This window comes from Eriocheir sinensis, chromosome 25 (genome assembly GCF_024679095.1).
Source record: "Eriocheir sinensis breed Jianghai 21 chromosome 25, ASM2467909v1, whole genome shotgun sequence".
NCBI lineage: Eukaryota > Metazoa > Arthropoda > Malacostraca > Decapoda > Varunidae > Eriocheir > Eriocheir sinensis.
Window position 1 is genome coordinate 10,958,569 of NC_066533.1, and position 13,427 is coordinate 10,971,995.

General features: G+C 44.7%; 1 protein-coding gene across 2 annotated transcripts; it reads right to left on the reverse strand.

Annotated features, from left to right (window-relative positions):
• Positions 1 to 62: 62 nt before the first annotated feature.
• Positions 63 to 13,212, reverse strand: LOC127003353 (uncharacterized). Of its 2 annotated transcripts, none has more exons than XM_050869885.1 (12): positions 13,063 to 13,212; positions 11,245 to 11,320; positions 10,734 to 10,846; positions 9,374 to 10,446; positions 8,006 to 8,593; positions 7,726 to 7,821; positions 6,334 to 6,462; positions 5,848 to 5,929; positions 4,651 to 4,744; positions 3,146 to 4,135; positions 2,589 to 2,768; positions 63 to 2,147 (listed from the first exon to the last, which is right to left on the reverse strand). In XM_050869885.1, exons 2-12 carry the CDS (start codon positions 11,287 to 11,289, stop codon positions 567 to 569), a joined length of 4,971 nt encoding a protein of 1,656 aa, XP_050725842.1. In that variant the 5' UTR covers positions 11,290 to 11,320; positions 13,063 to 13,212; the 3' UTR covers positions 63 to 566. The 2 variants fall into 2 exon arrangements, with proteins under 2 accessions (XP_050725842.1, XP_050725841.1); XM_050869884.1 differs by having other exon boundaries at positions 9,329 to 10,446.
• Positions 13,213 to 13,427: the final 215 nt, after the last annotated feature.

Consider the following 13,427-nt stretch of genomic DNA (forward strand, 5'->3'; position numbering starts at 1 on the left):
CTTTTTTTCTCACAACCCCTCAGCTGACTGATTCTTGCTTTTATTCAGGTGAAAAAGGTGGCTTAAAAGAGATCACATTTATTAGGGAGTTCACGGGTAGCGTGGCGGCAGGTACATTAGCACCATTTCACAACACAAGCGGTTGCTAGGTTTGTGACATGCTGGAATGAGATAATTTCATACATATATTTGGATAAGCAATATGAGCGAGAGCTGTGTGGCAATAAAGCCTGAAGATGGAAGTGGAGATGTTTGGGATACAAGGCTCACCGAGGTCAAGCTTTACAGGAGATATGGGATAAAGGTAACTGGTAAACTACACGACTGTGAGATTCCAAAACAACATTGTGTGCGACATGAACGACTGTCTCAAACTTTTCACATTTTAATTTAAAACCTGAGAGAAAAACTTTCATATAAAAAAATATAATATATCACAAATCAATACTTGAAAATAAAGTGACGTGAATAAATTTCTGAAATATTTCATATTGTAATAACATGATAGAATCTGAATATAAAGAACAAAATTCTTTTTGGTTTTCTGCAACATAAGTGAGATGAGATTACTTCAGGGTAAAATTTGCTGCTATTCTGCTTCTAAGTTTTCTAGACTTTTTAGGTGAAGTTGAGCTGCTTGGACTGGGCGCCGCCGTCCTGTCATCTGGCGGGGACTTGGAGCTGCACGTGCCGTTGGCCTCATTGTTATGCTGCATTGGGGGTTTTGATTCAATGAAGGAAACGCAGGGAGTGTCACACCCATCATTCTGATTCATCCACGAGAACTGCATGATCAGGTCGTCCTTGGCCCTGTCATGAGGCGTGGACATTCCATAGCCATTGAGTGTGACGCCCCCCTGGGCACCGGTGTGTGCCTGCGGGTCCCCCTCCCGGCACGGCACCACCTGCAGGTCAGACCCTTCAAGGTTGAGGGAGTGACCGCTTCTTAGGTCTCTTGGTGAAATTGCATCTTGTCTGGTGAGTGGCAAGGACTGTGAGGACTGGTGGGACCTCCAGCTCACCTCACCCTGGGAGAAGTGGGACTGAAGCTTAGTGTTGCCATTCTGGTGCTGAACTAACTTATGAGCAAATGTCACATGTTTTACCCTGAGTGAGGGGCTGCCGGGGGCCTTCAGGCAGGAGCTTGGCTTGCTACCAGACTGGGAAGAAGACCTGGAATCAGAGGTAGAGTGTTGGCTGTCACTTTGAGAGTTATCACTACCACTGCTGGACATGACTCCCTTTGAGGATGGTCCAGGCCTAGCACTGTGAGCACCTTTACCGTTCACCTCCTCTGGCCTCTCCTCTTTCTCCTTTTGTATTCGGAAATGGGAAACAATCAAAGAATCTTTTATCAGTGTAGATTCCTTTCTACCCTCCCTCTCTCCATTCTGAAGGGTAGAATGCCCATTAGTGGAAGACTTAGGTTCAGTGTCAGGGTGTGGAGGGTCATGGCCAACAGGCTCTTTACTCAGGCCCTTCACAATGATGGAGCCTTTATGCCGACAATAACCTTGGCTGATGACCTCTGTGGGGTGAATGTTTTCCTTATCCTTGTAGTCCACCTTTGGGAGATAGCTGTGCATCTTAGCTTTGTCATCCACCCTTGGAGACTTCAGCATGGTCTTACTTGAGGCAAAAACTGGAATGCTCGATGATTTGCGGATGGCATTCTGTGACTTGTCTCCCACATTGTTGGCTTTGGGATGAGCTGTGGGGCACTCTTCTCTCTTGTCATGAGTGAAATCTTCCCCCTTTTCACTACCTGGAGTGGATTTGTAAGGCCCAGAAGGTTCAGCAGCCAGTGGTTCTAAAGTCCCATTAACTTCTGCAGAGGATGAGGAGTCTTTGATGCCTTGAAGACTCTGATTATATATTTCCCTCTGACTCTTTGTAGTGAACTGAGGCACAGCACCTGAGGGCCTTGCTAGAGCATTGAGGACCGAGTTGCAAGCACCGTCCCCTTGGAAGTAGAGAGCCTCAGCGTGTGGGTCGGGCATGGGACCTGAGCACTGTGGGTAAGGGGAGTGTCTGGCGAGGTGCTGGTTGACTGGCGGGCCGTAGGAGGCAACACTGTGGGGGTGGACAGGCTGCCTTACGTTGCTGACTGCCACATTTAGAGGTGGCTCGTGTGGGGTGAGGGAGACCTGAGGAAAGCACGCACAAATTCAGTGTCATTATACTTTACGGCAACAGCTGCATTCCTTTACTTCTAACTAAATCATAATGACAGAATGAAGTATGCAGCTGCATCATCAATTGTTTCTGATACTCATTAATATGGGGAAGTATATTAATATCTTCCCTTTGTTAAATGTTTGCTGTTCTGGGTTGAGAGGGGTAAAAGGCAAAATATACCATCAATGACACAAAGGGAGTCTAAATCAAAAGACAATAGAAAATATATACAAAGTAAGGATTCACCATCTCCACTGGCTATCCTTTTTCCTGATATCAACCCCAGAACCCCAGATGTGACGTTCAAGGAAAATATCAACGTACTTACCTATGATAAAAAAGCAAACTACAACACAATAATAAACTACCAATCAACAACAAAGACACACATGAAAATAATCACCACTGACCTTGACGTGGCCCCTGACAGCCCCACGGAGGTCCAGCAGAGGGTACCAGCCACAGAGGGAGACGTGGCCGCTCCAGATGGAGGTGGCGTCGACTGAGACAAAGCCCAGCAGCAGGTCGTCAGGGGAGGTGCGCTGGTGGGTCTGGCTGTGGTGCACCTTCAGGATCAGGCTGCCGTTGGTCTGGGGGGAAAAAATAATTATAAACAAAAGAAATGATTAGGATCCAATTTGTGTGTGGGAAAAAATAATAAACAATCAAATAAAGGAAGAATCAAGCTCCCATTGGTGTGTATGGAAAAATAGACAAATAAACATCAAGGAAAAGAAATAATCAGGCTGCCATAAAAATTTAAATGGGGCACCTACAGGATCAGGCTCCCATTCATCTATGGAAAAAAAATGAATGAAATAAAGTAATAACAAGTAACCATAAACAAAATCAAATAGAGATAAAAGAAAACAACAGTGCACCTACAGGATGAGGCTGCCATTGGTCTCTGAAAAATAACAACAAATAAACAAAGGATAAATTGTCATCCCATCCCCCTTCCACTTGCCTGGGCCAGCTGGGAGTACGGCAGCAACACATCGGCAGCAAAATTCCACATGGGGTTGACGCTCTCCCGGCAAATATTTGTGAGGACGATGACGGACCCAACGTTGGTTCTGACATAGCAATTAGGCGGTTGCGGGATCCCTTCACTCCCCTCAATCCACGGCAGGTTACGTCCCTTGAGGATCTCCATGTGGACCCGGCAGCACCCTCTATGATCCTCCCTCCTCGGCTCTGCCCCAGCCTGCCATCCCAGCGTGTTATAGTCAATGAAGTCCGCACAGTAGTCCGTGGCTGTCGTGATGCAAGGTGACTCTCCCCCACTTTCCACAGGCTGGTTATTGGAGCCATTGTACTCGCTGATGACGGAGAGGAAGGAACTGTGGTAACCTTGGTAGCCGGGCTCCATGGAGGGTGCCAGTCTAGGGCTGTACTGAGGCCCCGTGATGTTCTCCCCTGCTCCCGTCACCCCTTGAGCTCCGGTGTAGTGCACGGTGCCCCGCCTCACCTTCTCACTGGGGCTCAGGTGGGTAGGGAGGTAAATGGAGTTAAATTCAGGTGACTCTTGGCATTTAGGATAACTAGGCGTGAGTATCTTCGGCTTTGAGTATTGACTGAGTTGCCGGGACTCAGCAAGGGATAACTTTGGCTCACTCATGTCGGAGCCGGACGAGGAATCCATCGACGTGAATAAGCTGTTCACGTCGGTGAATTTCTTGTGGTACAGGTTGTCCTCGCGGGGCTTGAGGGAGACCTGTCCAGCCGCACCGTTCCAGGCATGCATGTGGGACTCTGACCTCTGCCTCGACTCTGACTTTGGTGCCCCTCCTTGCTCCCTCTCTCGCCCCTGCCCCGAGGCTAGTATCAAGTTGACTGTCAAGGTTATGTGGGCAAAGGACTGCGGCTTGTCCTCATCCTCCATCTTCCTGGCCCTCCTGCCGAACCTCCGTGTGAGGGAGCCGTAGGGAGCCGAGGAGAACAGTGGCACTTGCACCTACGAAGGATAAACAAGGGTATTAGATTCACAGGAGGCCAGTCGACCCACACATGGTAGTTTTTGTCCCCCATCCCCACCATTTTTATTTATCTTACTTTGCTATCACTGTCTAAAATTTTTTATATCCATGTCTGCTAATCTAAGGGACTCTGTTCGGGTCTATATCAATTCTTTTATTTTCCCTTGGTGACCTTTCATGGATTTCAAAGATAATAATAATAACAACAATAGTTCCTGGGCATCAGTTATTTACCATCTGCCGTCACTATCCATAACATAACCTCCATTTAAAACTCTCCATCATATTTCCATCACCTACACATCACTTAAGTTGCTCCATTCATCCAGCAAACCTATTCAGAAACCAGTTTTTACTTATCTTCTTCCTGAAATTGAATAAATATAATCTGCACCCATTGCTGAGGGTCCTAACATCACCTTCTAGTCCAAATACTTTACCAACATCGTCCTAATTCATCCCCTTAACCCTTTTTTAAACACATTTCAATCACCTCGGAGCCATTGAGTTGCCACAGGTCCAGAAGGCTGATGCTTGAGCTGCCGACCTCCTCGTTCTCCCTCTCCCCCAGCCGCCGACACACACATCTGCCACAAGGAACGTGTTAGCTATAAATAAATAAACAGAAAGACAGTATGCAAATCTTGAAAGAAATGAACAGGAGGAACAATGCATTAGAGCTATTGGAGAAGAAATAAAAGACAGTGTGTGAATCTTGAGGGAAGTGAACAGGAGGAACAATGCATTAGAGCTATAGGAGAAGAAATAAAAAAGAGTGTGTGAATCTTGAGGGAAGTGAACAGGAGGAACAATGCATCAGAGCTATAGGAGAAGAAATAAAAAAGAGTGTGTGAATCTTGAGGGAAGTGAACAGGAGGAACAATGCATTAGAGCTATAGGAGAAGAAATAAATAAGACAGTGTGTGAATCTTGAGGGAAGTGAACAGGAGGAACAATGCATTAGAGCTATAGGAGAAGAAATAAAAGACAGTGTGTGAATCTTGAGGGAAGTGAACAGAAGGAACAATGCATTAGAGCTATAGGAGAAGAAATAAATAAGAGTGTGTGAATCTTGAGGGAAGTGAACAGGAGGAACAATGCATTAGAGCTATAGAAGAAATAAATAAGACAGTGTGTGAATCTTGAGGGAAGTGAACAGAAGGAACAAGGCATCAGAGCTATAGGAGAAAAAATAAAAAAGACAGTGTGTGAATCTTGAGGGAAGTGAACAGGAGGAACAAGGCATCAGAGCTATAGGAGAAGAAATAAAAAAGACAGTGTGTGAATCTTGAGGGAAGTGAACAGAAGGAACAATGCATTAGAGCTATAGGAGAAGAAATAAAAGAGTGTGTGTGAATCTTGAGGGAAGTGAACAGGAGGAACAATGCATCAGAGCTATAGGAGAAGAAATAAAAAAGAGTGTGTGAATCTTGAGGGAAGTGAACAGAAGGAACAATGCATTAGAGCTATTGGAGAAGAAATAAAAGACAGTGTGTGAATCTTGAGGGAAGTGAACAGAAGGAACAATGCATTAGAGCTATTGGAGAAGAAATAAAAGACAGTGTGTGAATCTTGAGGGAAGTGAACAGAAGGAACAATGCATCAGAGCTATAAACAGATCAACTGAAAGACATGCACACAGATAGCTTAGTGAGTGAGAGGTTCCCACTGGACCAGCTGCCTTCCTTACCTGATGATGAGGTGCCCCTTGAGGATGGTGGCCACAGGGGCGGGGGGAAGCTTCAGAGCCTCACGCACGTTGTAATGAACCTCTGCAAAGGACACAACATGGTAAGGTGAGTGTGTCTGCCAATTTGTGGGCAACATTCCAATCAGTAATCACAGCAGATAAAAAAATGCTGTAGGATATTGAGAACATCCATGAAAGATAGACTAGTATTGTCTACACAAAGAATGGGGCTGATGTTGCACTTCACCAACAGCTTCAGAGGAGTAGTGAGCATTTGCCAATTTGTAAACATCATTTCAATCATTACTTACATCACACAGACAAATAAATAAATACATAAATAAATAAAAACTGCTCACAGAAATTAAGATGAGGCATAAAATGGATGATTGTCAGAGGAGCAATGAGAATAAAAAAGTCATAAGAGACACCAACAGCAGCATCAACTGCTGTCTCTCACTCCTGGTTACAATTGTCATCCCTCACCATGGTCCACCAGCTGACGCGAGGCGCAGGTCTGAGACAGGTCCCACTCAAAGGGCGGGTCCAGCTCCGGCAGGCTCAGGTCCAGCGTGGTGAGGTAACACACGCGGCTACGGTGCAGGACATGCACTCCTGGGCCAGGAGGGGAAGGGGATGGGATGTTATAGAGATGCTAAATCATCTGTTTATGTGTTTAACCCTCTCGCACACGATGACGCGTTTCGCATCATCAAGGGTAAAAGGTTCTGGCACACAATGACGCGAAACACATCATAAAAGTTTAAAAAATTGATTTTTTTTTTTTCGGTGAAAGTGTGTCAAATTTGGGAGCGTCATTTGTTGGGATAAGTTTCTTAATGGTAACATATGGCAACCTTTCTAAGGAGCATAGATGAGGAGCAATGAGCAACTCTGTAGATTATTCTTAAAAAAATAGTTTTCTTGGTGTAACTCGGAAACTAATAGGCGTATGAGGATTTTGAGGATACCATAAGAATCCTCATTAAATTCCGCTTCGAAACATTTTCGGCTAAAAAAGTTGGCCCACAAAATTTCGAGCTAGCAAGTGGGGAAGAGTTGGTACTTAGGATTTAATGTCTACAATACTCTATAGCTATACGGAGACTTGAAACGAGTTTGTATTGTTTATTTTCCTCTATTTTTATTTGTGCATGTTCTAGTACAAGTCTTTATGAAGCCATTGATAACAAATTTATTGGGGTATGATATATCTGTGAGGGTAAAATACGTCCGGGAATGTAGAGTATCGCGGTGGCAAAAAAAGGCCGGTCGGGTCTGAGAAATGCATGGTGAATGGAACAGAAACTTATTGGAAACTTACAGTGCGCAAGAGGGTTAATGTATTTGTATACTTATGTTTAGTGTTTAATATGTCATGGTGATGAGGAGACCAGCTGGAAGACTGAAAAAGACCTGAAGATGATGTGTAGAAGAAGACACAAGAATGATGAAGATCAGGGAAGAGAGAGCATGTGATTGTTAGGAGTGGGAGAGACTCACAGCCCATCCAAACCCATGAAGGAACACAGACATTAAACGAGGAAGAAAAAGATGCTCATTTATGTGCTTATATTTATGTTTTATGTGTCTGATACATGTCATGAAGATGCTCATTTATGTATTTAATATATAAAGCAGACCCGAGACTGTGTGGACTCCAATTTCCTGGATGACTGAAATACCACTATATCATAAGTTTCCAGAAATATAAATCATAAAGTCAATAAATATATATCATCATTTTCTGGAATTCAAGGGACATCTGCCAGCTAATTTGCACAGTAGCAGAGTCAAATGTGGTGCAGTGCTGAGGGCCAAGTGTGTCTACAAAGTCTGCTTTGGGGAGAACTGTTGTAGTGTTTTTGTGCAACTCACCCGTGACTTTCTTCCTTATCTCAGGAGGTGTTGGGGGCAGGAGGGGTGAGGAGAGGGTGAGTGTTCCCACATCCACCACCAGCAGTGACCCTTCATCTGTACACAGACACGCACATTAATAATAATAAAAACCACATTACAAGTAAACACAAAATACAAGATAATGTGAGGGGAGTTTACCACAAGCGCAAAAGCTAAAAGAATGATTACTGGTTATCTCTTGGCTCAAAAACTTGAACGGCACAGGGCTGAGCTTGAGTGTAGTCTTGTGGTGACCCACCTGATGGATACTTCTCAGGGGCAGTTTTCTCCACCTCCATCCATGTCTCCTCATCCTCCCTGGGCTGAGATGAGGCGTCAGGCATGGAAAACAACTTCTTCTCTGGGGCGGCATGGGAGGACAGTGACCTCTGAGCCTTAACTGGGATCCTGCCACCCTGCGTCATTGGAATTTTTGATTGCACAGGCAGACTCTTCTTTGGGGAGTCAAACTTGGCCTTCTCACTTGCCAGAACCTTTTTGGGCACCACTGTGGGGGGGAGGTGGCTAGTTCTCTCTGCATGGCCAGGCTTGGGGTCCTCCAGAGGCCACACCCCTGAGACAGTGACACCAGATGGGTCCCCTTTGTCTTTCTGTCCCCCCTTGTTGAACACACTGAAGGCATGACCCCTATTCTCTGAGCCCCGGGTATCAAATGTGAACCTCTGTGGAGATGACCCACTGGCGCCACCTGATGAGAGGGAAAGGTCAAGGCCATCCAGTAGTTTCCGAGTCTTGGGGTCAAAGTTGGAGAAGTCAATGTTGGGCGAGTGTCCCTCCAGCACTTGCAGGAGGATGGGAAGTTCATCGGCCCTCACAGCCCCTGAATCTGAGGGCGAATTTGGTATATGTGTTTATAGTATTAGTACTAGTGTAAATGTTATTTCCATATACACAAGTAAAAGTCAAGGCTCTGATATGTTAGACTGAGAGGTTGGTTGAAAGTTGTTTCCATGTATAAGACAACTACCCCAAGGTCATATATATATATATATATATATATATATATATATATATATATATATATATATATATATATATATATATATATATATATATATATATATATATATATATATATATATATATATATATATATATATATATATATGCTAGACTGAGGAGTTATTTAATGTGTCAAGTTGAGGTGTTGAATGAAGTCCTCAGAAAATTAATAGCTAACCATGTTAAAGTTGGCCCCTTAAACATGACCTAAAGTGAGTAAAGATCCTATGTTGACTTTTACAAGTGTGCACAATGTAAGTAGCAGCATGCTTATTTAATCTTGTTTTTTATAGGACTAGTATTTGACACTATTCATCAGGTGCTTTATCAAATTCAGTACTATAATATTCCTCATGATCATAGTCAGTTTTAATTTGGGAAGATTAGAAAAGGAGGAACACAATATAAAATATGGTGTGCAATTACAGGAAAACTGTGCTTCAAAAGGAAACTAAATCACAACAACAACAACTACTTGTACATCTCAAAAATGACAGAGTTATCTACTTTAGAGGCTGTCTAGTTAAGAGTTCAAACAAAAGCCACACTACAGACATACCAACTAAAGAGTGAGGATCTGCTCCATTAAGAAGCGGATACAGACCCCAGCTAGCTGGCCGTGCCCTCTCACTGACACCCTCCTGCGCCTTCCTCTCCCTCCGCACCACCGGGACAGAGCTCTCTACCACCTGGGGACTCTTTGGCGGCACCTTCTGTGGTATGGCTCGGTGGGGCAGCTGAGGACTCTTGCCAACCTCCATGTCTCTACCGTCCTGCGTCCTGCCGTGTGAAGGATCCTGACGCCTTGCTGCCTCTGTGTCTTGAGCTGCCTGTGTGTGTCCCGGCTGTTGTAAATTGCTCTCCTGGGTGCTGGATTTTCTCATGTTTGTACTTTCTTGGGGTGCCGAGCCTTCCCGGCCACTACTCTTGGTGAAGCTGCTGGCCCTCTTCCTATAAGGGGCTTGGTTCTCCTTCTCCCCCACTGGCATCTCAAAGCTGTGTTGTTGTTGTTGCTGCTGCTGTAGAAGGTGCTGTTTCTTTGGGGATTTCAACTTATCACATTTTTGCTTGATTGTCTCTCGAAAGCTCCAACTCCTGGGTCTGAAGCCTTCCGGTGTTGGGGTCTTCAGAGGCTTGCCAAGACGAGACTCTGGGACAGGGATGCCAGACAGACGAGACCTCCCTGCCCCAGAATCCATCTTCTCTGGGGAGGAGGTGGTGGAGGAAGGCTGAGGTGATACGACCTCTTCGCTCTGGATCTTAATCTGCTGGAATTCTTCAAGTGTTCCTTCGAGAAACACCATCGTCACTACAACTGAGCCAATCATATCACCCGATGAGTCCAGAATTCTCCCTTCATTGACATAATCCCCACGTGCGTTGAGTTTCAGATCCTGCAGGACGAAGCTTCCCACCACATCGCCATCCTGCCAACCCTTCTTGAGCCTCTGCTGCCGTCGGAGGAGTCTCTGTCTTGGCGTGTCCCCCTCCATCCGTCTGGGGCTCTGTGTGTGCAGGTCAAAATTGTCCTGATTGTCTTGTGTGTATGAGCGCCCCTCCCCGCCTATCTTGACTGTCACGTGCAGGTTCCTCATGTCACTCAGGTACTGCCGGAAAGACTGGGCGCTGCAGGTTACCATGTGCGTTATTCTGGTCTCACTCTTCTCGGGCGGCAACCTAAGATCAAGAGAAATTAATATGCAAATCGTACAATCAATAAAGTCAGATTACTATGCATTTTATTCTTGTCTCACTCTTCTCAGGGGCAAGCTTAGATAGAGACATTAATACACAATTTAATCAATAAAGCAGACAAATATATTCTTTTCAAATGATAGTCAGTAGAATAAACTCAAAATGTTAGAAGTTAATATGCAAATCAATCAATCGGTACGGTAGATATATCAGTTTTTAATAATATAGCAGACGGGACATGCTGGAAACGTCAGTAAATCCCTAGTTACCTCAGTATGCAGGGCCGGATGTCTCCCCACCAGCGGAATGTGAATATGAAAGACTGTGAAGGCTGTGGTGGAGGGAAAACAGCCGGCTTCCCAAAGATAAGGTCAAGGCGGCCCTGTACAATGATTATTAGTATCAGTATTATTGAGAGCATCAAGGTAAAATAGAAAAATCATTACAGACCCAAACAGAGTTCCCTAGATGAGCAAACATGGTTATGAAAATTGAAAGACAGTGATAAAGGTAAGAAGAATAAAAAAGGAGGGGACAAAAACAATTCCTAGTGAAAGGCAAATGTGAGTCACTTTTTAAGAAATTAACGTATGTATTCAGGTAAAAATTGGTCCTTCAAGCCTATCATGATGCATTAGATTGAGTAAATAACTGGAGCCTCTAAAAGAATATATATACAATCCATTCTAAGTCTGTCCCCCTCAAGAGAATCTGCATCATACTTTACATTCCTTTATAACTTTTTAACATTTTCTATCACTATTACTGTAGTGGACTGACCTGAGGATAGCCCTCCACCTTGGGGGGCAAGCTTCTCTCCCCCATGACAACCTCCCTCTTACCACAGCTACGAAACCTGCGGAGAAAAGATGACACTGTGACGGAGATGAGCGGGTAAAATTCCAGAAGTACGTCAAGTTTAATTGTTGTTATATACTTGTAATACGCTTACCACTGCACCCTTGTTGTCTTTGGCAGCAGAGAAGGCTACAGTCATCTCCATATTCCCCAACTCTACCCTAACCTAACCAGACCTTTAGGGTGCAGCCACACTGCATGCGGTTTGCTGGGAGGGTAGAGAGTAGCAGGATGCCTAGCGGGTCAGAGGCAAGAACAAACACATGTTATGTAATACGAGTGGCCATACCAGATGCGGGTAGCGGGTTCCCTCCAAGCTTACCCACCCATATTAGATAAGATGTGTTCATTCTTGCCGCTGACCCGCTAGGCAACTTGCCACCCTCTACCCTCCCAGCAAACCACGTGCAGTGTGGCCGCACCCTAACTCCTTTGCCAATACGTGATGAATGGAAATAAATCACTCACTACATTTCCCTTGACAATATTTTAAGAACTTTATATCTCACACATGTGGAAGCAATATGGCAGTGTGTTATATATTTACAAACTCTCACCAATAGGTTTCACGGGTTTCCTAATGATCTAACTACATCCTTTTGCCCACCTCCACTGTTATCTGTTGAATGTGATTGTCATATCTATTTCTAAAAGAGTTCACTGAAGGAGCACTCACACTATGATCTGGTAACTTGTTCCGGTCATTAGTAGCTCGGTGAGTAAAAGAAAAGGGTAAAGATTCGTATTAGGTCCGTGCCAGTATCTCATAATCTACTTTATGAAACATCTGCATCTCTTCATATATCTTTTTCTACAAACCTTCAACAGTCACGGAAACACTTTAAAAATCCAATTCAAGGACTTTTTTTTCACTCTTGAAAATAGGGGATAATGTTTACGGAAGCGCGTCGCCTCCTCTGGCGGCGGCCGCGACGACGCTGCAGCTGCCGCAGCCGTAAAATAGCTCGCAGAGGGTTTAGGGTCGGGGAGCATATTTAAACTACTCCAACCGAACTTTACGACCTACTAACCAGGAGGGGGGCTATGCCCCCCCCTGGATCCCCCCCACATGTATATGTGACTTATTTCAGCAAGGAGGTATTTCTCGCAACACCGGCTGCACCGTCGCCAGAGGAGGCGACGCGCTTTCGTAAACATTATCCCCTATTTTCAAGAGTAAAAAAAAAGTCCTTGAATTGGATTTTCAAAGCGTTTGCATGACTGTTGAAGGTCTGTAGAAAAGATATATGAAGAGATACTGATGTTTCATAAGGTAGGTAATGAGATACTGGCACGGACCTAAAACGAATCTTAACCAAGAAAAGTACTTCATATAGCATAAAGGCGCCTTCGCATTGAGACATGTACTTCTGGAGGAAATTGAAGACAGAAAAAATATATAACAACAATCTGGAATAGAAGAAAAAATAAAACTGAACAAAACTAAGACACAACAACGCCAATCAACAATCAAGAATCAAGACTAAGGATCATAAGTGGGAGCCGTTACAAAGGCAATCCCACGCCTACTACTGGACTGGACTGGTAGATGACACGGAGGGTTGAATCAAATCCTTAAATACAAAACGAAGACACAGTGAAGTGGGCGTGGGGTTCCCTGGGGGTTTCCTTCACGCCCAGATGCACCTTCCTCCACACTGCCATATTTACCCTTCCCAGGACGTCCACAGTCACCACACAGGACCAGAACAATATTACGAGCCTTGCCATCGAGCTTACCGGGTTATTGTGTGCAGGAGCCAGTGATTTAATGGGCGGGAAGGTCATGGTGGGCGCCGTTCAAACCCTGCGCGGAGGACCTTTGTTTACGCGCCTGCCTCGCCCCGCCGCCGCCAGGGAGCGGAAATACCTGCACGCTTATCCTTATCTATATTTACGTATCTCCTGGATTTGCCCCTTGATTATAGTTCATATGTTCAGTACCTTCTTTTTCCCTTCCTCCCTTACCTCCCTTTCTCCCTCCCTCTTCCACCCTCACTTCCTCTTTCTCCGGCTCTTTCTTATAATTTATATTTTAATTAATATCTCGATCTAACTGCATTCATTCCCTTCCTATGCCTTATGTTGTTTTTTTATGTTGTTTT

Bases quoted from the DNA above. Each gene is read 5' to 3' on its own strand.
- LOC127003353 (XM_050869884.1), bottom strand. From the start codon at position 11,289: ATGGGGGAGAGAAGCTTGCCCCCCAAGGTGGAGGGCTATCCTCAG. The intron at 5,930-6,333 runs GTGAGGGATGAC...TGTCCTTTGCAG, and splicing joins GCGTCAGCTGGTGGACCATG to AGGTTCATTACAACGTGCGT. The intron at 2,148-2,588 runs GTCAGTGGTGAT...TGCTTTCCTCAG, and splicing joins CTGTCAGGGGCCACGTCAAG to GTCTCCCTCACCCCACACGA.